Source organism: Gracilinanus agilis, chromosome 4 (assembly GCF_016433145.1).
Source record: "Gracilinanus agilis isolate LMUSP501 chromosome 4, AgileGrace, whole genome shotgun sequence".
NCBI classification, from domain to species: Eukaryota; Metazoa; Chordata; class Mammalia; order Didelphimorphia; family Didelphidae; genus Gracilinanus; species Gracilinanus agilis.
Genome location: NC_058133.1, coordinates 343,955,137 through 343,980,265, shown reverse-complemented (window position 1 = coordinate 343,980,265; position 25,129 = coordinate 343,955,137). Strand labels below are relative to the sequence as shown.

The 25,129-nt window shown below is 35.9% G+C and overlaps 1 protein-coding gene across 1 annotated transcript in view; it reads left to right on the top strand.

Moving 5' to 3' along the window:
- MMS22L (MMS22 like, DNA repair protein) overlaps window positions 1-25,129 on the top strand; it is a 155,232-nt gene that overhangs the window by 1,187 nt on the left and 128,916 nt on the right. Inside the window, exons 2-6 of the mRNA XM_044674364.1 lie at window positions 1,898-2,023; window positions 4,292-4,341; window positions 20,240-20,327; window positions 20,421-20,598; window positions 24,372-24,465. Of these exons, the coding sequence (XP_044530299.1) occupies window positions 1,898-2,023; window positions 4,292-4,341; window positions 20,240-20,327; window positions 20,421-20,598; window positions 24,372-24,465 (536 nt within the window). The remainder of the gene's footprint in view (window positions 1-1,897; window positions 2,024-4,291; window positions 4,342-20,239; window positions 20,328-20,420; window positions 20,599-24,371; window positions 24,466-25,129) is intronic.

The window sequence follows — 25,129 nt, the reverse complement described above, 5'->3', positions numbered from 1 at the left end:
AGTGTATAAAATTGTTACACTGGTTCTGTTCACTTCACTAGTCATCATTTCATACAGTTGTTAACAGGTTTCTCTGAACCTACCTCTGGTCATAATTTCTTATAGCTGAGTAGTTCTCTATAATATTTGTATACTTTTTGTATAATATTTGTATAATATTTGCTTAGCCATTCCCCAATTGATAGGTACCCTCTTAGTTTCCAGATAATTGCCACTACCAAGAACTACTATAAATATTTTTGTATATATGATCCTTTTCCTCTTTCTTTGATTTTTTTTTTTTTTGCAGTAATAAGCCTATTATGGTATCAGTGAGTCAAATTGGTATTCATATGTTAGTGAATTTAGGGGGATGGATCCAAATTGCTTTCCAGAATGAATAATAATTCATAGCTCTTCCAACAATTTCCTACTTTTTTTGTTGTTTGCCAAAGGTAGAACCATAGTGTTGCTCTTTATTTTTATCTGTTAGTGATTTGAAACATTTGTTTCATTTGGTTATTGATTGCTTAGATTTCTGCCCTTGCAAACTGCTTCTTCATATCTTTTGACCACTTATCAATCGGAGAATGACTTATTCTTATGAATTTGAATCAGTTATTTATATATTTTGGAAATAAGATATTTAATAAACTCATTGTAAAAATTTTCCTATGTGATTGTTTCTAGTTTTGATTTGGTTTTGTTTGTGTAAAAAGTTTAAACTTATGTAATCAATACAATATATTATAGCTTTTATCCATAGCTTTAAAAAGTATTTCTTCCTTAGGTCTCTATTAATTAGATGATGTTTTATAGTTGTCATGCATTTATTCCAATGTGATCAATCACTGTATTCAACAGGCCTTGCTCAGAATGTCTTTTAACTTGATTTCAAAGTCAAATATACTTCCTAACAAGACCAAGATTAGCCATCATTAATCAAAATTATGCATAGTGACATAATTCAGTTTTTAAAATATCATTTTATAGGGATACCTTACAAATTACTAATTATGGGACATACATTGACCTACAGCACAAGAGGCTTTGTATTACTCCAGGGTACTTTTTTTTTTATTTTTTATTTTTTAAACCCTTAACTTCTGTGTATTGACTTATAGGTGAAAGAGTGGTAAGGGTAGGCAATGGGGAGTCAAGTGACTTGCCCAGGGTCACACAGCTGGGAAGTGTCTGAGGCCGGATTTGAACCTAGGACCTCCCGTCTCTAGGCCTGGCTCTCAATCCACTGAGCTACCCAGCTGCCCCCCTCCAGGGTACTTTTATTAGTTTTATAACATTTTATGAGATGGATACTTTGTTGTCTGATACTTTATTAATTTGAAGGCCTTGTTTTATTTATTTTGTATCTCTCAGAACCTTACATATGGTAGATGCACAATAGAAGTTTTGTCAGTCAGTCATCTAGTGTTTTTTTTTAACATACCTACTATGTGCTAGTTTCTGTGCTAAGCATTGGAGATTTAAGGAAAGCAACTTTTAAAAAGGAAGCCCCTCATCTCAAGGAGCTTACAGTGTAATGGGGGAGACAACATGCATACAACAATGTACAAACAATTTGTATATAGGATTCATTTCAGTAATCACTGGAGGAAGTCACTAAGGAAAACTGGGAAAGACTTCTTGCAGAATGTAAGACTTTAGATAGCTGGGACTTGAAGGAAGCTGGGAGACAGAGATGGGGAGGGAGAGCATTTCAGGCACAGTGGACAGGCAGTGAAAATGGAGTTGAGATATGGAGTGCTGTGTGCAAAGAATAACAAGGATGCTGTCACTGAGTGAACTAATATTATACCGCAATAATAGAATGTTTTATACTGCAGCATGTGGCAGTAATTTCTTTGAATTAGATAACAAAAAGTTACAAGTTACAACTGAACAAATGTTCATATTTCAGATTGATGCTTAGCTTAGATCCTTTGCCAACCAACTTTGAAGAAGATATAGTGGAACTCTTTGGCTTCCAGTGGGTGACTGAAATTGCTTTAGTGAATTCTTCTAGAGACCTCTTTTCTTTATGCAGGTATGTTTGTTTTGTTTTGTTTTTGCTATTGTAGTTTTTGGGAGATTGAAAGGGAGTAGCAATAGTGAATAGTAAGTGATGCTCTTTAGAAACCAGAAAGGTATAAAGAACTTATTCTTTTAACATTTTAAATTATAATGAATATATATAGTAATCTCATCTATGAAATCAATGATCTGTATTATCTTCTTCACCTTTTTTTTTTTTTAAACCCTTACCTTCCCTCTTGGAATCAATATTGTGTATTGGTTCCAAGGCAGAAGAGTGGTAAGGGCTAGGCGATGGGGGTTAAGTGACTTGTCCAGGGTCACACAGCTGGGAAGTGTCTGAGGCCAGATATGAACCTAGGACCTCCTATCTCTAGGCCTGGCTCTCAATCCACTGTGCTACCCAGCTGCCCCCTCTTCTTCATCTTTCAACAGAAGTAAATTTGACCAAATATTCCTTTTAATAGATTTTGTTAATAAACCTATTTTTTTTATAGCTCTTTATGTTTGTTTGGTATTCCAAGTCTAAGAACTAAAGAGCCCTGGATTTAAAATCAGAAGACATAAGTTTAATTCTATTTCTGCTATTTTATAACTTAAATGACCTTGTGTAAATCACCTATTTCTCCAAGCTTTCTTTTTTTATCTGCAAAATATGTGTTTGGATGTGATGTCTAAGGTCCCCTTAAGTAATCTTATGGCCCTCAATTATCTAAAAGAGAGGAGGGAATTAAAGAAGGCACTTTACTTATCTAAATATTGAGCCCTTTTGATGACTTGTGGCTTAGAATTTGAAAAATCTCTTCCTGGTTGTTTAAAAAAAAAGATGACATATAGCTCATCTACTAGATAATACTTTGAAATTGTTCTTAAAGACTTTGTAGAAAGTTAAAGAAAGTGACATACCATCCAAAAACCACTGTAAGAAAGTATTTCTAATACATGTAAAAGAGGATTAAATAGGGAAGGGAACTGAAAACGAAGGTTGTTTTAGGAGACCTTAGTTATAGACATTTCTTTGGGGCAAAGATATAGAATGAGAGAGGATTTTCATTGAAAAAATATAGACAAAGAATGTATTTTGGCTGTCCTAGGAATTAAGAGCTAAGTAAAATTAAGATTGAACATATCAAACTGGTAAGTTTCAGACTTGATGTCCTAAATTAGTAGTCCCTTAAGTTGTAGCATATATAGTCTATAAAATGTTGGACCCGTTCAGAAATACCTATGTGTAGATCCTGCCTTCCACACTTAATTTCTGTGTAAACATGGGCAAGTCACAAATTTTCTGGGCTTATTCCTTCATCAATAATGTGGACAGAATGATACCTTTAGTGCCTATCTCAAATAGGGTGATTGTTTTATAGGACTCAAAGGAATTAACATATAAAAAATATTTGGAAACTTTAATGAACTATATTCATAATAATAATAATTTATATATGCATCTATGTGTGTAGATATACACATATAATTATATGCTTACATATGTATATACACACACTCATACATACACTCTTATTTTAATCTTGAAAAACACCAGTTTCTCTTTATATTTCCCTTTTTTGAGTTCTAATTATACATACTGCCTTATTTGGTCCAGACTTCATTATTCTAAGGTGTAGAAACTCATTATAGGAATGCAAATCACCTCTATCTGCTGGTCTCAGAGAGTTCCACCATGCACTGAGAAGTTTGTTGACTTAATTCATGATCACATAATAAAGGAGAGGCAGCACTTGAACCTATTTCTTCCTTACAGGTGGCTTTTTATCCACTCTACCTTGTTGCTTCTCACTCTACATTTTAACACTTTGTTATATAATTGTTTTATTGTCTCATTTTATGTGTAAAAGTTTTGTAAGCACATTCAGGGCAAACATAATCTTATACTGTTAATGGAATTTGTACATTATAGTTAAGACTTTAGATTCCTTTTGGCACTAAAATGAAATGATTTTATAGTTTTGTACCTGGAATTCTTAATAGAATTTCTAAGAAGGCCAGAATGTCAGTATAAAGAGAGAAAATTCTCTATCTTATAGGAAAAACTTCATTACCTCATTATTTGAAATGACCCTTTGAGAATCACACAGTGATTGTTTTCCTTAAATACTCAGTAGGTTCTGAATTTATGAGATGTTCACTAAAAACATTTCTAAAGGAAAAGTCTGATGTAAATATAGGAGGAACTAATCTGTAGTATTATATTTGGAAGTATTTTCGAGATAAAGTTTTTATTATATAAAATATCAGAACTAAATTTTTCCTTTTAAAATAGGCAACAAATTTACAAGTTGGAAACACTATTACAGACCTCTGGTGATTTGGGTAAGTTTAAAATGTGTACTAAATATTGCAGAAATCATTACTTTGCCATAATATGGTATTTCTAGATTTTTTTTTCCAAATTGGGGTTTTGTAGTAATAATTAAAGTGATAGCATTCTTTTTCCCAGTCTTCAGAAGATGGAAAAAAAAAAGATACCTAGTTTCTGTGTTGTGAAAAAACAAATTAAAAAAATTTAGCTCAGAGGAAGGAAAGAAAGGAGGAGACATTTATTAAGCAGTTACTTCCTGACATTGCTAGATACTTAAAAATATTTTAATAAGCCTGAGAAGTAGGTGCTGTTATTATCCCCGTATTAAAGATGAGGAAACTGAGATAGACAGAGGTTAAGTGACTTGTCCAGAGTGACATAGCCAGCAAGTGTCTGAGACTGAATTTGAATGTCAGTTTTTCTAACTCTAGACCTTTTGCTCTATCCACTACACCATCTATCTGCCTTTACTTATGGGAAATTTCATTTGCATAGCTCTCTTAATCCCTTTTCTTTTCTGATCTTCTCTGGACCTTTTATTTTGGTAGGAGATGTAGTTGATTTTTGAGGGGACAAAAGTGATTCGAACATTTGATGTAGAGGAAGGATAGTGTGGAATGGCAGAACACATTATTTAGCTGTTACATAAGATAACTGTCTCCTATACAAGTAAATAGCAAAAGTTTGGTCCTGCTATTACATATAGAATGGATAGGCACCTTATCCCTGTGCCTCAGTGTAAAATGTAGAATGAATCTAAGTTATCTCAGACCAGACCTGTGATATGCAAGCTCTGGCAAGTCCTAGCACACTGGAAATGGTTTGAGTTTGAATTTTTTAAGTACATTTCTTGTTTGAGGACTAGCCTAGGTTGAATTAAGAGAAGTACATCTTCAAATTGGCCTCATCATGATTTAATTTTTATTTTGAACACAACATCTCATGAAGACTCTCCAATAAGATGTAAAGGGGTTGTGATTTTCATCATTAGAAGATGTCATCCCTTATCCCCCCCCAAAAATGAATCCTTGAAATAGGGACTTTTAAAAATTGTTTTTTGGCTTTTTGCATTTCTAATGCTTAGGGAAATTATCTGACAGAGTAGGTACTTAATAAAATGGCTATTGATTTGTCTTGAAATAATAAAGAAAATTATTTTTGCTATTTTATAAATTATTTGTTATTTTATTTTGAGGACAGCACAGCAATTTCTGTATTTAAATACGACATGCCTACCTGAGTGGTAGGGATCTTTATATAATAATAGTTCTCTAATCACCAAGCATATAGTTGTTTCCAGTTTTTTGCTATTACAAATCAAATAGGTATGAATATTTTATACAGATAGATACTCTCTTCCTTCTATGATATTTTAAGATAAAGTCCTTCTTATTAAGGCAATCTCCAAGTTAAGAGATCTGATCAGTCTTGTGACTTACTTGTTGCTCTATTGGGCTTCAAAATGTGTTTACTAGACTATTGCCCCATCAATAATATATTAGACTATCTCATTCCCCATATCATTGTCAACATCTAGTTTTTAAATTTTTTGCTATTTTTGCCATTCTGGTAGGTATAATGTAGTATCTTTAGGCCATCTAAATTTGGGTTGCTCTGAGTATTAGGGAATTTAAGCTTTTCATTAATTTCATTAATAGTTTGTGTTCTTCCTTAGAAAATTGTTCATTCTTTGGCAACTGATCCATTGGGGAGTGTTTTTATTATAGATGTGTAGCAATTATTTCTTATTTCTGAATTCCAGCTAGTCATCAGATATTTTTTTTTTATTTTAAACCCTTAACTTCTGTGTATTGATTTATAGGTGGAAGATTGGTAAGGGTAGGCAATGGGGGTCAAGTGACTTGCCCAGGGTCACACAGCTGGGAAGTGTCTGAGGCTGGATTTGAACCTAGGACCTCCTGTCTCTAGGCCTGGCTTCTCAATCCACTGAGCTACCCAGCTGCCCCCCAGATATTTTTATTGGGGGAAAAGTTTTCCTAATCTGTCTTTTCTTTACATTTAAACAGTATTTTTTATTTTAATTTTTAATATTCTGTTTAATTGAGTAATATCTATAATCCAATCTATGACTTTGTCTATAATTTATTAATTTTTTTGATAAAAATGTTTTTTTCCTTTCAATAGTCTAGGTACACATTTCTTCTAATTTTTTTTATTATTTAAAAAAATTAGTAATTCAATACCTCTTCTTAATAAACTCATGGACCAAATGACTAGAACTGCTTTAATGAGCTCATGGATCAGGGACCTTTTTAAATTCTGGAGAAATAATAGGGGAATAGAACTAAGAACTAGTTCCTAATTTCAAACTCTCAGGACTATTGTAAGAGGCAAATTTATATATATGTATATATATATTTGTATATTTAAGGTGTGGTCACCAGGAATCAATCAGATCTAGATTGATTCCATAATAAAAAAATAGACCCAAGTCAGGATGGCTTTTATGGAAGTTTATTTACAATTAGGAAGGTTGAAGGTAGGGAAAGAGAGAGAGAAAACTCTGGGTGAGAGTTAAGAGATTAATTAAACTAGGCTACTAGCCACAAGGCCTTAGCAATTAGAGAGGCAAAGAAGCCTCCTTGAGGTAGAAACTCTAGAAACACCAAAGTAGGGGAAAGGAAGTCAGCCTAACTTACCCACGTGACAATTCAGAGGGAAGCTGTCTGAGGTCTCACCTCCTTCTACACCAAGTTCAACTGCCAACTGCTTCAACAGGAAGTTACCATCATATCTGAAAGACAGCAGCTTTTGTTACTTCCTGGAGGTCCACCTCTAATTCAAGTGGACAAATGGCAGCCCCAACACTGTTTTGGACTGCCCAAAGGGCAGTCCCTTGTTCTTGATTTGTTACTTATTGTCACGTGTGGGTAACTCATCTCCTCTCCCCACTAAGGGAGGTGGGGATGACATTATCTCTGGTGGCTAGAGTTTTTTAACTATGAATGAGAGGTGAGCTAATTCCATTTACACACTATCTTCACTATTTGCCAACCATCAAAAGTAAATGGTAACAAGAATTATTGCTAATGTTTTGAAACTTCATGATATCATGCATAGTGTAAGAACCAAAAGAGATCTGAGAGGCCATTTAGTCATTTTGCAGATGAAGAAAGTGAGGCACAGTGAGTTAAGTGGTCCATCCAGTGACACACACAGTTGTTGTTGGAGTTTGTATTTTAATTTAGGATTGCTTGCCTCCAAATCCAGGGCCTTAATCTGCATCTAATGGTGAACTACAAGCTCATTGGTTTGTCCTATTCTACCCATAAATGACAACCCATTAGTACCATGTTATCATTTGCATCTGTTATCCATGTTCTCCCAACACATTGTGAACTGGCCTCTGGGTATCTTAACACTGAATTGATATTGATTGTCATGGAGGGTAGCCTTCTGTTATCCCTTTGACTTGTTATATGACCATTAATCTTCCATTCCTTTTTCATCTTTGATCGTTTTCTTTTAACTTTGCTTATTCTGCTGTTTTTCTTTAATAAGATGTTGCAGCTTATGCAGGTACTGATTGCCCTTAGTGTGTATGTGCCTTGCAAAATTTAATTCTTTATAAGTTTGTGTTTCATCAATCAAAACTATGCAGTATCACTAGAAGGATATTCAGAATAAAAGGCAGGACTCTTTCATAGAAAGACTTGGGTGTCTAACTACCAAGACAACTGATTTGTAAATAACTTACACATCCGTTGCCAATCATTTTCTGTTTGCTAAAATCAGTTTTATTTTTTGTGTGTGTGTGTGTTCTTTTGTGTTTAGCATGTTTAGGACTTCTAAAACTTCTTCTTGAAGAAAGTATTCTTTATATGTAGAATTAAAGTTCTGGTATAGTCTGAAAACCTTTGACCTATCAATATTTTTTTTTTATTTTTGAACCATATATTCCAGTATGTTTCACTGCCATCTCCTGTACCCACTTTTGCATTGAAGTCACCAAACATTAGGGTTTTAAACTCTTTGTGGTCCCCCTTTTCCCCCTCATATTTTGGAATATATGTTAATACACACACTGGACTTATTTGCTGAATGACAATTTTACAACTGCTTTTCATAGACAGTGCAGTGTGCTATAACCAAGTGTCCCATGAAATGATATTTCTTTTATCTTTAGGAATAGGATAAACCCAACTTTAAACTTCTTTATTTATCATTCCTGGGGAAAACAGTTAGTCATCCTTCCATTTCATGGCTGTTTGTTTTTGTTGTCTGATTTAATTTGTAGTAAGAATATCAAGATTTACAAGATTTTATCCCTTCATTTAGTTTTATTTCCATTCTTGGGTCACTGGATAAGGATCTCACATTGATATGCAGCAGTTAAGTAAATGTTTAGAGGAAGTTAGAAAAAAAAAAAGCAAACCCTGTAATTCTTAGACTCCTCTGCTGTTCTACCATTTGGTTTCTGTCACTGCAGAAATGGAAGGGGGGCTACAAAACAGAGAGATACATTTTGTATTTTTCTGTGTTTCATGGATTTCTTTGGCCAGAGAATTAACTGCCAAATGATTCTGTGCTGGAAATGAATCTCTCCATCCTTAGGTTGACTTAGATCAGCAGTCTATATTTGAAAACTTTATAGAATGGCTAAGCCTTTGCTAGCATAGGTTGCATGTCACTGTGAGACAACATAATAGAACTTTGTGAAGAGCGTTAAGTTTATAAAACTTTTTACATACATTTGACCCTTAATGAATGTTCTACTAAAGGGTTAGAAAACGAATTATTTTCCCCATTTTACAGACAAAGAAACTGAAGCTTACAGACAACGTTACATAGCTAGGAAGTACGTGAAAGAGGCAGGGCTGAAAGCAATTCCTCTGACACTGACTCAGGTTAATTTTCATTTATGTAGAATTTATCAACTTTCTTCATTCTGTGCCTAAAATTAATGCACAGAAATTCTTGTTCATATACTCTTTTAATATACTACGTAGTTCCATTGACCAATTAATTAGTCCTGTTTGAAATTTTGAGGGCCTTTTTTGTCTTTTAACAAAAATAAATCTTAAAAAAAATTCATATCCAGCATTCATGTTATAACAGATAGTTTTTCAATACTTGATCAAACCTGGCAAGTTTTATTTACATGGACATCATTATTTATGGAGTTTATTTATCTTTATCATGGAATGAATGAAATGAGAACTCTACAAAATACTTTGTTTGATTTAAGCAATAAGACATGACAGGCAGCCTATTTATTACAGCCTTGTGCATGTGTTAGACTTGGGTTTAGATTTAAAATCAGAAAATTTCAGAATTTGAGGGAAATTAAGTCACTTAGTGTCACAGAAGTAGTAAGAGGGAAAACAAAGCTTGAATTTAGGTATTTGACTCTGAAACAAGTGCTATTACCACTACACTTTGCTTTATAACTAGTTAATTGCTGACATTGTACGCTGATATTAAGTGTAATCTCCCTGGCAGTTAGGGTAAAAAGGGAAACATATTAAGTTATATTGTTTTATGAAAAGGAGCACACTAAAGATTCTGGCATGGAATTCTAGGTTTTTATTGCATAGTTCTTTGTGTAGGGATGGTTGGTGATAATAAACATGTCTTCAACTACTGTTTTGAGAAAACATGGAAATAGTCTTCAAATGATCATGAAATATCGGTACTTTAAAAGATGAGAGCATAACTTTATGTCTTAACACATTGAAGACAGTTCTGGGGGAGAAAATTTTAACAGCTTAATTCAGTACTCCCTCCATCGTTATACATTACAAGCCAGGCATACTATCTCCCACTGTATGTGTCTTGTCATGTTTGCTTTTAAATCCTCAGCAACAAATCTATAGGGCCCCTATTTGGAGCTAAGAAAATATTACCTAATATTTTGCTTTCTGATGACCTAACTTTATAATATAGAAAACATAGAGGAGTATCTTGTTTTATTTTTAAATTTTATTTAATTAATTAAATTAGAATATTTTTCCATGGTTACATGATTCATGTTTTTTCAGAAGAGTATATTGTTAAAATGTCTCTTAAATACTATATTTCTCATATGAACTTTTGGCAAATTCTGGATTGCTCTCTCTTTTTAGCTCTGTGTGCCTCTATTTTGTATTTGTTGACTATAGAGGGACTAATATTAATAATTTATAATTCATGTAGTTCTTACTATGTGCTGGGCTCTTTGCTAATAAACAATTTTCAATTTGATCCTTACAACAATTTTGGGAGGCAGGTGCTATTATTATTATCTTCATTTAACAGATGAGAAAACAAAGGCAGGCAGAGGTTACATCTTATCCAGGGTCACATAGCTACCATGTATTCAAGACAAATTCAAGGATTTGAATTCAGGTATTCCTGACTCTGGCTCAATGAGTGCTCTGTCCATTTCACCATCTAGCTGCCCATAAAACATTGGTACCCTCTGGGTAACTGGTAGAACTGACATTCTGTTTGAAAAAGTTTTAGGAACCTTACTTATATTCTTACTTAGATAGGAGAGTCATTACACTTCTTGGAGGTAGGCCAGTGAGATGGTTATGAGTAGGGGCAAAAAGTTTCACTCAAGGGAACTTTGATTTAGCTCAACCATTTGTATAGGCATTCAGGTGATTTCTGAATAAATTGAATTCAGGTCAATAAACATTTATTAAGTATACATTATGGCTCAAGGCATTGTGGTAGGTTCAGGGCATGAGAAGCTGGAAAAAGTGATAAGATTCCTTTTCCAAAGACTTTTATAATCTAAAAGGAGGATAAGAAAGAGAGGCATGGTATGTGATTATGATGGAATACTTCTGGGCCATAAGAAATGAGCAGACTATTTTTAAAAAAACTTAGAAAGAACTACACAGGATAATGAATAGTGAAATGAGTAGAACCAAGAGAACATCATACACAGCTACAGAATTAATACTGAAAGAATAAATTGTGCATGTGACCTCCAGAGAGTGACCTGAAAGGTAAAAACATGAAAGACTTAATTTGTATGAACACATCTATCTCCTGGACAATGCTTTCTGTGATGCGGGGAGGGTAGTGAAGGGTTGGGACACTTGTGGATAAATTCTATTACTAGAATTCTATTACTATTTTAGAAAGCGAATGGAATATTCAGAAGGAAACACAGACAAACAGGAAGACTTTGAAAGTTTTGTGTGGGATTTATTATATAGTTATATAGAAAAGTGAGCCAAACATAAAAGAGATTTATGATTTCATTTATGTACAATCTTCTTTTCCTTTGTATATGGAAATGTTTGTTTTATTTGGTTTTGTAAAATTCAGAATAAAAAAAACTAAAATTAAAAAATTATCGGAAAAAAAGAGAGGCAGTGGCAGAATAGATACTGTACTGTACTCGATTTGGAGCCTCCAAATCCAGGGTTCAAATATAATTTCCAAAATTTATAAGCTACCTGACCACTTATAAGTCACTTAACCTCTTTGAGCCTTAGTTTTCTTATCTGTAAAACAAAGATGGTGTTTTTGTGAAAAGTATGAAGCATAGGAATTATTTGGTCTTTAAATGCTTCATAGAATTATTTGAAACGCCATCTGGATTAAGTTTTTTCTTTGAGAGTTCGTAAATGTTTTGTTCATGTCTACCTGAGACTGGTGATTTGGAGGCTTATATGTTTTGTTAATCTGAATATTTTAATATTGTAAATATTCATCCATTTTATTTCTTGGTATATATTTATATATTGTAGTTCCTGATGATTTTTGAGTTTTCTAGCTTATTTTGGTTTTGCTATTTTGTTGACTTCTAGTTATTTATAGTTTCAGGTTGTTTTTTTAAAGTTTTTTGCTCAATCAGCAAGAACTTATGAAGTGCCTTTGTTGTGTAAGGCAATATGGTAGGTGCTGGGGATACAAAGACATATGACTAGTTTCTGATTTAAAGGGCCTTATATTCTCTTCTGTTAACATGTGCAGAGAGAAAAATTTTCCTTTAAGGACAGCATTAGCTGTATCCTTTTAAGTTTTGGTATGTTTTCTTATTGTTGACATTTTTCTGATATTATTTCTTTGACTACTCATTACTTGAAATAACATTTTATTTCCTTTTAAATCTCTTGTTGGTTGCCTTATTGATTCCAGGGTTTTTTTTTTTTTTGTTGTTGTTTATGCTCTGTAAAGAATATATTTACTATTTCTGCTTCTTAAAAATTTACATAATGATATTTTATACAGGTGTGCTGATGCTGAAAAATATACTTAGTATTTCCACTTGATAATCTCCAACAATCTGTAATAACAGGTTTTTTCTACTTTCTGTTTAGATTAATAATTTTTTTTCTTTCTGTTACACTTCTTTCAGTCTTGCAGTTTGGTCATGCTGCAGTCAGTACACACATAGTACTTACTTTATGTTAGGCAATATGCTAAGCTCTGGGGATTCAAAGAAAGGCCAAAAGTGTCTACATTCAAGTAGATAGCATTTGAATGGGGAAGAAAACATTCAAGTAACTATGTATATATAAGATCTCTACAGTGTCAATTGCCTTTGCTTCAGAGGGAAAACACAAGGCAGGGAATATTGGGAAGAGAAGCTTTCTGCAGAAGGTGGGAGTTGAGCTGAGTCATGAAGGAATTCAAAGGAGCCAGGGATGATGATAGGGCTAACGGAGAAGATTCCAGAAATGTGGAAATGAAAGGCCACAGAATGGGGAGATGGAATATCATGTATAAGAATGGCAAAGAGGCAAGTGAGAAACAGGATTTCAGCCAAAGAAAACATAGAGGGGCAGTAAGAAGGACCTGCCCAACTGGGGTAAGAGATCAGAGCAGTGAAGTCTGTAGCATGAGGAACAACCTGCTACCAGATGAATTCAGCTCCTTGACATTTAAAGTTAGAGTTGTTAAATTATTTTTCTTCATACAGTCCTGTCATATTATCCTTCTTTTTAAATAATCAGTACTAACTCCCTGCAATTTGCTTGAGAAGTTACAATCCTCATATTTTCCTTCCTCCTAGTTCATAGCCAAATCTCTGTACCTCTCTCCCCTACTTTTTTTTTTTTTCCAATTAGTGTTAGGTAGCTCTTTCCTGTTTGATTTCAAGCAGTCCCCTTCCTATTTACCCTGTCCTCAACTCAAATACCCCTCCTCCCACTCCCTATAGCCTTCCCTTTTTGTATGTAAGAAGTGTGGTTAAGAAAACAATACCCTGTCCAGTCCTGTGATGTATTCTTCTATGTCTATATTTTTTCCCACTATTCTGCTAAGCATCTTTGTTTCTACTGTCACCTCTTTGCATGAATGACTTTGACTTGAAAAATAATGATTTCTAAACACAGAGAATTCTCTCTTCCTTTCCCCTTGCCAAGACCATTATACCATGTATATCCAAGACTATGTAAGGATTGGATTTGTGCAAGGAGGATGGGAAAAAGGAGCCAGAGAAGGCAGTTGCTGACAGTTGAGACCAGAGAGAATTCTGGGATTTTTCCCGGAGGAAGAGGAGGAGGGGAGGTCTTCGGGTGGAGGACTGAGAGAGGGAAGAGGTGGACATCACAGCTCGGATCCAGTCCTGAGGGCTTCCTGAGGATCTTTCTTTGGAAATTGAAACCCTGATTCCCTGATCAAAACCATTCCATCACATCTCTCCCATCAAGACTTCAACCATCGGATTAGCTTAGTTTTTGGACTCCATTTTGGGAGCAATCTCTTAGTCTCTTTCTCCCATTACCCATTACCCAACCTTGCTGAGAGACCCCCTTTTAGTCAAAACTTACAATTATAGAAAAGGATAGAAACAGAAAACTAGAAATAGAAACAGAAGGAGAAGGGGTGAGGGAAGAAGCTTAGGAGTGGGAACCCCAAAGGTTCCCTCCCAAGTGACGGACCCCATAGAAATAGAGAAGAGGGCACCCCAAAATCCCTCTGCCCTTCACTCCTCTTCCCAATTCCTGAATTGCAAATAATAAAAGCCATTCAATAGTCAGATAGCATTCCGGAGTGCCTGAGAGATGAAGGAGAGGAGAACCACAGCTTAGTTTGGCTGCCTCCATCTTGAAGCCAGACCACCTGCTGTGAATTTAACTGATGGGGGGGAGGTTTGTGTGAACCCCATCCTTATTCAGGATCAGATTGGGGTACCACATACCTCCTCTTATAGGGAAGCCTCTCTCCCCCCCGACTCCTGAGGGGCAGCACCACCATCCAGGTCACCCAGTTTCAGGGTGACACCCCCTTAAAGTTTCTCTGTGTATATTTGGCTCCAGGGGAGAGCTGGAAGAAAGACTTACCTCATAGACTTTCTCTATCTCCCTTCTATCAAACATCGGAAACTGGCTCTTTTAATTGTTACAACTATAGGCCAGTGATGGCAGACCTTTTAGAGATGAAGTGCCAGGCCCCACCCCCACTGCACCCCCCCAGACTGAGTGCCATGTCTGGCCCCCCCAGAGACTGTGTGTTATGCCTCTCCCCCATACCAAGTGAACTCTGTCCCCCTTTCCCCACACAGGAGAGGGAGAAAACACTCCCATTGGGCTGCTGAGTGGAGGGGCGGGTGAAGTGAGGAATGTTCTTAGGAGTGGCCTGAGTACTCCACTCCCCTCCAGCTCTGCCACCTGTAAGCCACCCACCTTACCCCTGTGCACTTCCATTGGGCTTCTGGGAAGAGGGGCAGTGGGAGGGAGAGGGGAGCAGCTCTACTCAAGTCCCTCTGCCTTTCTAGTAACGAACTGCAGGGCAGGGAAGGAGGGAGGCTGTGTGCCCAGAGTACTTTGTGTGTCATCTTTGGCACCTATGCCAATGATTCGCCATCACTGCTAATGGCTATTTCTTGATTACTTCAGGGACCCATAGAAACTTAACTGGAGGGAAACTGGTTGCCTCAGAAGGAATTATTGAAAGTTGTTCTGTTCCCTCCATGTAGTAAGTACTCATTATGCTCTGGAAGCAGTTTGTTGTAGTGGATAGAGAGCAGGTCTCAGAATCAAGAAATCCTGGGTTCTGGTCCTATCTCTGGCATATCCTAGATGTGTGACTTTAGGTAAATCACTTAAACTCTCGTTTCCTCTAGTAACTGAGTTGTAAAAAAACTTCAGATCTACTTTGGTGGAAAGAGTTTCTTTCCTATGTGTTTCTTTTACCAGTGAAATCAGAGGTCCTGACATTATACGTGATTCTGCTAGATGAATTATCATTGTAATTAACCCATTTTCCTTTGCTTTTCATCTTGTTGAAGAGCAGATTTTGGTGATTTGGATTGGCATTTTTTAGTGTGATCCATATCTTTCTGGCTACAAGAAGTAGCCTGGAATCTAATCTGGAGTCAGAGAGCTTTGGTTCATAGCCCAGCCCTGCCCTCTTGCTAACAGAGAAACTCTGAGCAAGCCACTTAATCTCCATGGGCTTCATTTTCCTCATATGTAAAATAAAGAACTTAAATAGTCTGTAATGAAGTCTTTTCCAGTTCTAATATAATCATGTGGTTCCCTTCCCCTACCCACCTTATCCCTCTTTGGTAAACACTGGCCCTTCTATGGAGACCCCATGTATTTTTCTAATTTTGATGTTTTTTAATTGGGTTCTAATGTTTCTTGTTGCATCTACATTTTTGGATTATATCTTAACCCTTTTTTGCATGATGACCACTGTTTCATTAAACATTTTCCAGCTTCTATTAAAAAACATTGGTTTTCTTTTTGAGTTTGGTTTTAAATGATTCTTTTATGAGACTCTTCCATCACTGGGGATTTCTGTGGTTTTTGCCATTGTTCTTCCTGAATTTCTTGCAGTATTGCTTTATCCTTCTGGAGATTTTTCCTCATAATTTATTACTCCTTAGAATTTATTCATTATATTTTGAGCCTTTAAAAAATTCTTACTCATTTCTCTGGTCTTTGTTGGCTTTCTTTAGGGATTTTCTTGTGAGAATGTTTTGCCTTTCCTCTCTTTTTTTCCTCATTCTTTTTCTTATAATTTATTTGGTATATTTCTTGCTGTTTTGTGGTAATAAAGGAGAGCTGAATTTACATCTGACCACTCTGATTTTTTGTTGGAAATGTTTTGTGGATAATAACTCTGTTGGAACCATAGCTGTGTGTTGATAAGCAGGAATAATGAATTCTCTGAAGTGGTGAATTATTTTAATTTCTCACTACTTATTTCCATTGGGCTGGAACTTGTTGCTATAATTTAAATAATGATGACTTCAAATAGTGCAAATTAGAATACATGTGACCACTTGTTAATACTTAAGGGAATTCATTAATTGAATTCATACAAACCTAGCCTGTACCTCACAGGATTATTTTGAGGGTCAAGTGAGGTAATGCATATGAAGCACCTGGAGCATTATCCAAATGTCAGCGATTATCCTACATTATATAGTTTTTATCTAAGGTGTGTGTGTGTGGAGTGTGACTAGAGCAGAGGAGAGATTCAGATAATATGTTTCAGTAGCATTGGAGGAGATGGAGAGCACTTTCAACTTTGACTCGGAATGAGGCAGAAGGGCTTTGGAAATTCTAAAGAAGTGCCCTGAATTAGTCCTTGAAGGTAAATAAAAATTTCAGTATGTACAGATAAGAAAAGAATATTTCTAGGTGTAGTTGACAAATGGGGGAACTATCAGGACAACTTTGGAGAATAGTTTATAGACCTTTTTGCATGGAGTTGGGCTACTGTGGTAAATACGGTCAGAGTTTTTCTTTAAGAGGTACTTATAACTTGCTCAAATACTCAGAAATTCTTACTTGATATCTTTGGTTTTTTTCATTATAGTTATATTTGCCAGTAGCATACAAGATGGAGTGTTACATGAAGTTAGCCTGGAAATATAGAGTAGAACAGAAAGGTCTTAAATGTCTAGCCAAGAAATTTGAATTTTATCTTTTTGGTAGCCATTGAAGGTTTATGGGGAGAGGAAGGGAATGATGGCCAAACTTGTTTTAATGGAATTATGTTTGATGTGGTCTGAAGGATGGAAGTATAGAGACTAGAGACTAGTAGGGCAGAGATTACACTAGTCCAAATGAAAGGTAATGAGAGAATAGTGCTAATCTGAGTGGAGAAAAGGGAACAAATGTAAGAGGTAGAATAGAAATAGAATCAATAGGACTTGGGACCTTAGTGCATGTGAGAGTGGGGCTGAGGGAGAGAAAAAGAGTAAGAAATGAATCATAGATTTATAGTTAGTTAGGAACCTTCGAGTCCAGGGAGTCTAATCTCTTCATTTTATGGATGAAAAAACAGATCCAGAAAAATTAAATAATTTGTCTGTCATATAAGTGGAAGAACTAGAAATTGAATCCAGCTCTCCTGACTCCAAATTCATCATTGTACCATAAATAGAAGTAAAGAAATTAGGATAAGGGATAGGTTTGTGGGGAAGATAAATTCTTTTGATTAACTTAAATTCATTTTGTCATGATCTCCTTGTAGTCCAATAATTCTTAAATTGTCTCTCCTGGATCTGTTTTCAAGGTCTGATGTTTTGTCAATGAGTTGTTTCATATTTTCCTCCATTTTTTCATTGTTTTGATTTTGTTTTATAGATTCTTGCTGCCTTGTGAAGTCATTTGCTTCTAGTTATTGGATTCTAATATTTAAAGACTGAATTTCATCCCTGGCTTTTTGGTCATCCTCCTTCTGGTCTGATTTTCTTTGTAGGTCATCTTTCATCTTCTTTGCCTCATTTTCAAGCTGGTTAATTTTGGCTTTCAAGATAATATTTTCTGTTTCCAGATGACTTATTTTGCTTTTTAAGTTCTTTTACAACTGTCTTCAGCCTCTCTTAATTGTTTTTTGAATTGTGTTTTGGGTTCTTCCAAAGCCTGTGTCTAATTTGCTGGAGTTTCTGTGTTTTTGCTTGGTGTTCCTTGGTCCTCCTCTGTTCCATTTGCTATTTGTTCTTACCTGGATAGAAGCTGTCGATTGTAATTTCTTTTTTCTTTTTCTGTTGTTTACTCACATTTTTTCCTTCTTTCCCCCGTCATTGGCTATAGTCTTGCTCCTCTGATTATTTGCTGGATCTGTATTTTTGGGCTATACTGTCCTGAAGGGGCTTTTTCACTGCTCTACTGATAGACTAGGTTAGGCTGAGATGAGTTCTAAGGTCAGATCTTCCCAGGCTGGCAGCAGAAGCTGCAGGTGTAGGTGAATGTATAGGTGAAGGGAGCTGTGCTTCCAGCCTGTTAGCAAGGTATTCTGTAGTGGTTACAGCCTTTGTCCTGGGATCAGTCAGCTGGATTCTTACAGCTAGTCTCAGCCCTATCTAAGGGGGAGGGCTGTTGGAGATTGAGCTTCCCTGCCCTCTGAAGGGGGGGTCTAAGCCTTGACTCCACCTCCCTGATTAACTTAAATTCAAGGACAAATGTTTTATTAGTGGTTGCCTTGACCATTAAATTGATTCTGAATTTTGAGTAGGCCCCTATCCTTATGTTTCTTACCAGGATATGTTAATTCCCAACAGATACTTCTTAAATCCAAGCAATTGTATAAATTGAGTCTTTGGAACAAAGTGACTTGTTGTCAAACATAACATTTACTGCTTTAGTATAGATAATATTTCGAATATTATTAATGAGCAGCTTCAGGCACATCTTAAAGCTGCTCTTAGATTTAGATAAAATCATGTCTTCTGTATGGAGAAAGATGGTTGTTTTCCCAATTTCTGTCTCTGGAGGCCTACCATCCTGTGCTAAGTTAAGAAAGGAGTGGGAGGTTACAGCTCTGTTATATAGTTTTCAGAATGAAACTTTCACCTGTCAGTGGTATTCTGTAATTCTGGGAAGAGTGTTATGAAGCAGGTTTTGAAGGAGTATTAATAGCCTAAGATCTATCCTAAGATTATTCAGTTTGGTTCATAGATGGTTCTTGTCTATGGAATCAAAGGCTGATGAGAAATCAATTAGCACTTTTTAAAAGGCTTCTATCTTAATGATATTGTTGTTCTTAAATTAAACAGGTATCACTTGTTGGGAGTGGAAAATGTTAGTTTAGGGACCTAGACCTTTATCATATCGATGTGGACTTTTGAGGTGAATATCTAGCAAATTGATAAGTCCCTAGCTTTGGAGAGTTGGAGTATTTTCCATTGTAAAAACAGGGTAGATTATCCTTTGAGTTCATTCCAATGGAACTAGTTCCTAGAAGGCAGGGTAAGGGGTTTAGTGGTGAAAAAGAAAGGGGGTAAACATTTATATAGCCCTTACTTTGTACTATGCCGTCGTGCTAAGCACTTTACAGATATTTCATTTGATCCTCACAACAGCCCTGCAGTTAGATGCTGATAGGGAAAATACTACTGGTTCCCAAAGTGTGTAGATTTTCAACAATATGGCTAATTTGTTAATTGGAATAACAGTCAACAAATATTTATTAACTACTTGCTATGTGCCAGGTCCTATTCTGAGTTCTGAGCAGACAACGAGAGGCAAAACAAGCAAACCCAGAACTCATGTCCTAATGTGGGAGATGGCATGGAAATAATGAGATGCACATAAGATATATGCAGAGTAGACAAAAATAATCTAAAGAAGGAAAATATTCACAGTTGGGAGACCTGGGACAGGCCTTTTAAAGAAAGTGGGATTTGAGCTGAGCCAAGAAAGAAGCCAAGAGGAATGGAGGTGAGGAGAGAAAAGATTATAGGCTTAGGGGTGGAGGACAGGCAGAGATGGGAGTTGGAGTATTTGAGGAACTGCAGGAAGGTTAATGTCACTGGATTGTAAAGTGAATTGTCAAAAACCCACATAGGAAATAACCAGGTTGGGAGGAATATTAAATGTCAGGATTTAAAATTTGATCCTGAGCTTCTGTTATATTAGAGTTCAGTGTATGTGTGTATGCGTATGTGAATGTATATTTTGGGAGGTCAGGCATTGAAGTGATGTGATCAGACTTGCTCTTTAGAACAACTTTTGAGATTAATACTGTCTACTTTATTTACAGGCCAGGCATCAGCTTTACACTCTGAAGCAAACAATATCAGGCATCACTGTGTTATGTTCCTTCATTATGTGAAAGTTTTCATCTTTAGGTAGGATGTCAGATATATTTTTTAAAAATTGTGTGGCCCAATATGCATGTGTGATTGATATGTAGTGGATAACAGTGTCTTATGGGTTTCCAGGTATCTGAGAATACATGAGACAGAGAACGATGTTCCACTTCATCCATATGAGGTTTTGGAGGCCCAGCTTCCCTCAGTATTGGTCGAAGAACTTCATGGATTGATCCTATATACTGGCCGTCTGTCTGAACACCCCAGTGTTACCCCAGGAGCATTTATAGTACAAAACCAAATAAAGGTTTGCCTTGTTTTGTTCATTGTTTCAATATAGTTTTCACAGCAGGGGAAAAAAAAAGAATTTTACAAAATAATTATAGCAACATTGCCAGGTCACTCTTCCTTCGTGGGAGTACATTAAGAAAAACTGTCTTTGAAATCAGCATCCTTTTTTGTATATCAGCAAGTAACAGTGTAATCTGATCAAAAAGTTTATAGAAACAAAATTAAACAAAAGATGTACATGCATGTTTGCCTTTTAAAGCTATTGTCCTCCTTCCCTTAAGGTGCTTAGATAAAGCCTAGGAGAACCCATGGAAATTTCTCATTTTACTATGGAGAAGTTTATAGACTTCATTAGCTGAAAAAGTGTTTGCATACACACCCACTCTCTCATCTGTGATTTTTGTGAACTCTGTGATTTAGAATTTTTTTATGTTTTAATAATACTTTCAAGTTGTACTGTTTGTGATTTTTCTTTTTAAAGAATTGTCTCAGCTTACCCTCTAAAAGCTTTATTCTTCTGTATGAAAACCAGAATTTCCACAAATGAGAGATTAGAATGACATAGATTTTTTTCATGAATACATCTCATGTAAAAAGAGAATTAGGCACTATTATAAAGTGCCAGTACTGTTACCAAAAAAGAAAAAAATTTACCCCTTCTAGAACCTTGAAGAAAATTAAAATTGAATTCAGCAAAATGCATTATATAGTGGCAGCTAGGTGGTGCAGTGGATCAAGTGCTGACATGGAGTCAGGAGGATTTCATGAAGTTATCATCTTTCATATCTGGCCTCAGACATTTACTAACTCTGTGACTTTGGGCAAGTCATTAACTCCATCTGTAAAATGAACTGGAAAAGGAAATGGCAAACTAACTACTCCAGTATCTTTACCAAGAAAACTCCAAATGAGCTTACAAAGAGTTGACTGAACAGTTTCAAAATACCTTAGATTTTAGACATCTTAACTCTAGTACTAGACCTGAAGAAATCACATAATCTGATCATTTATTTGCCTTCATGCAGGTATAGTGTCAGTATTCCTTTTAGCATTCAAAGTAATCTCAAAGGGAAGGAAAATTCCACAGTTATTTATTGCAGGTCTCCTTTTGCCTGTCAATTTGGCAGATACAAAGAAAACTAAGATTCATACTTGTTCTCGTGGAGCTTATATTCCAGTAGTTGTGATAAGATATGTATTCAAATAACAGTGACATAAATTAAACTACAAGTACTTAAGAAAGGTACTAAGGATCAGAGACAGATTATTTCTAAGTTGGGGGACTCCCTCTTTCCTGACCCTGCCTCTTCAAATTTCTTCATTTTTTATCCTCTTTTCCTCCTCCATCTCTGCCATATTCCCATAGAATACACTGAACTTGTCTCTTTCCCCAAGTACAAATGTTTGTCCTTGTGTCATTAAAAAAACCCAGAATATGTAAACTAGCAACAGAAATAAATGGAAATAAGTCTAAAGTCATATAAGTGAGTAGGTGTGACCACCTGTTACTGATCTTTTTGGAATGGACTGGGCTGGTCCTGGACTATTGGGCTTAGGGTTCTGTTGATATTAGGAAACCTCCATCATCAGTGCAGCCCAACACTAGCACCTCAGTGGGATGGAGTGGATCAGATTTTAGGGTTGGAGTCAGGAAGGCTTGAGTTAAAATGTGACCACAGATACTTTATTAGCTGTGTGACTTTGTGCAAGTAACCTAACTCTGCCTCAGTTTCCTCATCAGTAAAGTGAGGGATTCGCACTTTGTGTGGCAAAATGCACTTTGCAAGGTTGTTAGGTGTTTTGAATGAGTTGATTATAAAACACTTGACACATACCTGGCACCTACCAAGTGCTCAATAAGTGCTTGTTTTCTTCTTAAAAGTTTCCCAGAGGGGCAGCTGGGTAGCTCAGTGGATTGAGAGCCAGGCCTAGAGACGAAAGGTCCTAGGTTCAAATCCGGCCTCAGACACTTCCCAGCTGTGTGACCCTGGGCAAGTCACTTGACCCCCATTGCCCACCCTTACCAATCTTCCACCTATGAACCAATAAACAGAAGTTAAGGGTAAAAAAAAAATACTTATTAAAAAAAAAAAAGTTTCCCAGAGCACTGAAAGGTTAAGGGATTTGCTATGAGTTACAAATCCTGTTTGCGTGGGACTTGAATTCAGGTCTTTCTGAATCTGAAGCTACTCTCTATCTACTGTGCCACATGGACTCTTGACTATATTGTGTAGGCAAAACTAAGATGATAAGTTGGCTTGAAAGTCAACAGAATAAAGTTTGGTTAAGCCTCTTACTCCCAGTTAATGTATTCCGTTTTCTAACCAAGCTAGCCTACTCTCTGTTCTCTATACATGATATTCCATCTCTTTCTTCCAAAGCTCTGTATAGGCTATTCCCCAGGCCTGAAATGCTCTTTCTCCTCATCTCTTCAGGGTTTTAAGAATCTTTAGCTCCCCAGCTTGTTTACCATCACCCACAGGAGACCTTTCCTGGTTTCTCCTATTGAAATATTCTCCCGTCACAGAAATTGATTATTAAATATATTATATATATATGTATATAATACACACACACACACACACACACACACACACGTGCATTTTTTGGGGGGGAACCCTTACCTTCTAGAATCAATAGAATTGCTACTAAGTATTGGCTCCAAGATAGAAGAGTGGTAAAGGCTAGGCAATAGAGGTTAAGTGACTTCCCCAGGATTACACAACTGGAGAGTATCTAAGACAGTGATTCCCAAAGTGGGCACCACCCCCCCCGGTGGGTCCTGCAGCAATCTAGGGGAGTGGTGATGGCCACAGGTGCATTTAGGGGCGGTGAATAACTGTAAGGGGGCAGTGATAGTATGTGACAGGGGGCGCTAAGTAATATTTTTTCAGGAAAGGGGAGGTAGGCCAAAAAAGTTTGGGAACCACTGATCTAAGGTCATATTTGAACCCAGGATCTCCTCTCTCCAGGCCTGGCTCTCACATAGACATTTGATAAAAGCTTATTGAATTGAATTAAGTTGAATCGAATTAAAGAAAAAGACAAAAGTGAGAAAATATTTTTTTTTTGGAAGAGCAAGATCCCATTCCTCAAGACATTACCTCACCACTTAAAGAACAAAGAACATTGTTAGCAACAACAACAACAAAAGTCAAGCACTCAAAATATACCTTTTTAGGGGTATGATCACATAGTCACAAGAACTAGCAAAGAGTGTAGTACTGTCAGATTTTTTTTAAATAATACATTTGGTAATGTAACTATTTTTATTGTGGTGTTAACAACCTTTAAGTATATATTTTGAATTTCACACTAATGAAAATCCTGACAAGATGAGGATAAATTCATATCAAATTAATGCTGTCCTCTTAAAAATAAGAGCTCGTAGAAGTGTTTAAAGTCATAAAATGACACTTCAAAAACCTGATAACAGTTTGGTTTCTTTCTTCACTTAGATTCTAAAATAAGAACAATGAAAACTAATGTGATTTTTCTGAAGTTTTTGCTGATTTGTACCTTTAATAGAACCAAAAGTTTGGAAGGGGACTTTCAGTAAACTTGTCAGTTTTGTTCCAATGCTTTTAGAGCTACCTTAAGCCAACCTAGTGAAGTGAAAGGATATTTTCACTTCAAAGTTTTACAAAGCTGTTCTAGTGGTAAATGAGACAAAAAGTTTGTCTATGTTTCAGAATTGTAAACAGTTAATTGGGTTTTCATCCATGGAAAAATATGGAGGTATTAGTCTCAGTAATAGTTGATAATTCTGTCACCGGATATCTTTCACAGCTCTTTCCACCATCATGGCATTTAATACATCTTCGTTTGGATATCCATTGGCTAGTGCTAGAAATTCTTCACATCCTGGGTGAAAAAGCTTCAAGTAAGTTCAAGGAGTGCTGATTGTGTGTCTTGCCTTTCCTTTAATTTCTTAATATTCCTTTTTCTTACTATCTTGCTGAGTTATGTGGATTTGTTATAAGATTGTTTTTGGTTCTTCGTAAGGGAAAACTAGAAATTCCAACCAATATCATATTAATATTAAATTAACTCATAATAATATTTAGTGTCTACTTAGTTCTAGATCCTGATTATTATAGTACTTCAAAAATATTTGATTTTATTGTGGGTACTCCCGATGATAGACTGAAATGCTTCTAGGAATTATCATTTGATGTTTATGTTGCTACTCCTGAAAAAGTCATTGTCCTGCCAATCTAATGCCATAATTATATTGGATCTTGGCTGATGAATATATGGTCCATTGATACTGGGCCTGTACTCAAAAGAAGCATCCTTGGCTTGGCAGTAACTGCCAAAGTTGGTCCCAAGAACCTTCAAGCACCAAAGTAGACCTCTATGCCACAAAGAGGCATTGTAATCAGAATTTAATTGACAAATTACCACAGTACTTTGAAATGACATTTTTTTCTGTTAAGAAATCATCCTGTGTTTTTCCCTTCTAGATGGAATGTCAGTTTCCCAAATAGTTCCTTTTAACTGTAGTGGCATAGTCTTGAGTTTGAGAAGATGTACAAGTTTTGATG